General features: G+C 57.6%; 1 protein-coding gene across 1 annotated transcript; it reads left to right on the top strand.

Moving 5' to 3' along the window:
- The first annotated feature begins 262 nt into the window (after positions 1–262).
- LOC106939473 (vegetative cell wall protein gp1-like) lies at positions 263–1038 on the top strand. The gene has a single exon (XM_015021872.1). It carries the CDS (start codon positions 370–372, stop codon positions 943–945), a length of 576 nt encoding a protein of 191 aa, XP_014877358.1. The 5' UTR covers positions 263–369; the 3' UTR covers positions 946–1038.
- The last annotated feature ends 9 nt before the right edge of the window (positions 1039–1047 follow it).

Below are 1047 nucleotides of genomic sequence, written 5' to 3'. Positions count from 1 at the left end.
TGTATTTAAACCCACCTGTTGTCTGTGTTCCTCGTCGGGTCCTTGTCTATCGTCGTTTGTTGTCGTAGTTCGCCAGTAGAACTGTAAAGTCCTGGTTTGTCTAACGTCTCAGTTTTTGTGTTACTTGCGCTCCAGTAGAACTGTTTAGTCCTGGTAGTGTCAGCCCTCGTGTCTAGTCCTGTGATTCAGTTGCTACCGGTACTTAGCTGTGTGCTAGTTTCTGCCGTGCTGCCTGTATGGACTGTAGAGCTTTATTTTCACCATTAAATTCATCTTCACCATAACCTGGGTTCTCTGCGTCATCTCCTCACCACTTCAACCCCACCTTATGACAGAAGGACCCGACCAGCACCGGTGAGGAACGCCAACATGGACCCAGCAACCACTGCCACAGCTCTACCCGTTTACCCATTCCTCAAATCAAAAGACATCTATAACATCGAGTTCGAGGAGGACTTCAGTTACCTGTCTAGCATGTTTCACGCTGATCCGTTCATGCTGGATTTAATTCAAGAAATGCACGAAGAATTCCTCATAAAGAAAGTATTCACCACACCTGTCAGAGCTCCGTCACCCCCGCCGTTCATGCCACCTCCGTCAGTCCAGGCATCCACTCCAGCCACCACTATCTGCCCGTCACCTCAACCAGTTCCTGCCTCCTCTCCAACCGCCGCCATCAGCCCGTCTCCTGTCGCCACAGTTCCCCTGGTAGTGGGGTTCCAAGCAGCCAGGCTGGCGCCCGGGCGGCAGGCAGCACGATTAGTGGCGTGGGCCGCTCCAAAGTCTCCCGAGTCTGCTGCCGGAGCGCAGCCGCCCGAGCTCCCCGAGTCTGCTGCCGGAGCGCAGCCGCCCGAGCTCCCCGAGTCTGCTGCTAGAGCGCAGCCTTCCCCCGAGCCAGAGCTCCCCGAGCCTGCTGCCGGAGCGCAGCCTTCCCCCGAGCCATAGCTCCCCGAGCCTGTTGCCGGAGCGCAGCCTTCCCCCGAGCCAGAGCTCCCCGAGCCTGCTGCCGGAGCGCAGCCTTCCCCCGAGCCATAGCTCCCCGAGCCT

This window comes from Poecilia latipinna, unplaced genomic scaffold, assembly GCF_001443285.1.
Source record: "Poecilia latipinna isolate Pla-1442-1.1 unplaced genomic scaffold, P_latipinna-1.0 Scaffold2884, whole genome shotgun sequence".
Taxonomy (NCBI): domain Eukaryota; kingdom Metazoa; phylum Chordata; class Actinopteri; order Cyprinodontiformes; family Poeciliidae; genus Poecilia; species Poecilia latipinna.
The sequence above is the reverse complement of the archived record's forward strand: the minus strand, read 5'-3'. Positions and strand labels throughout refer to the sequence as shown.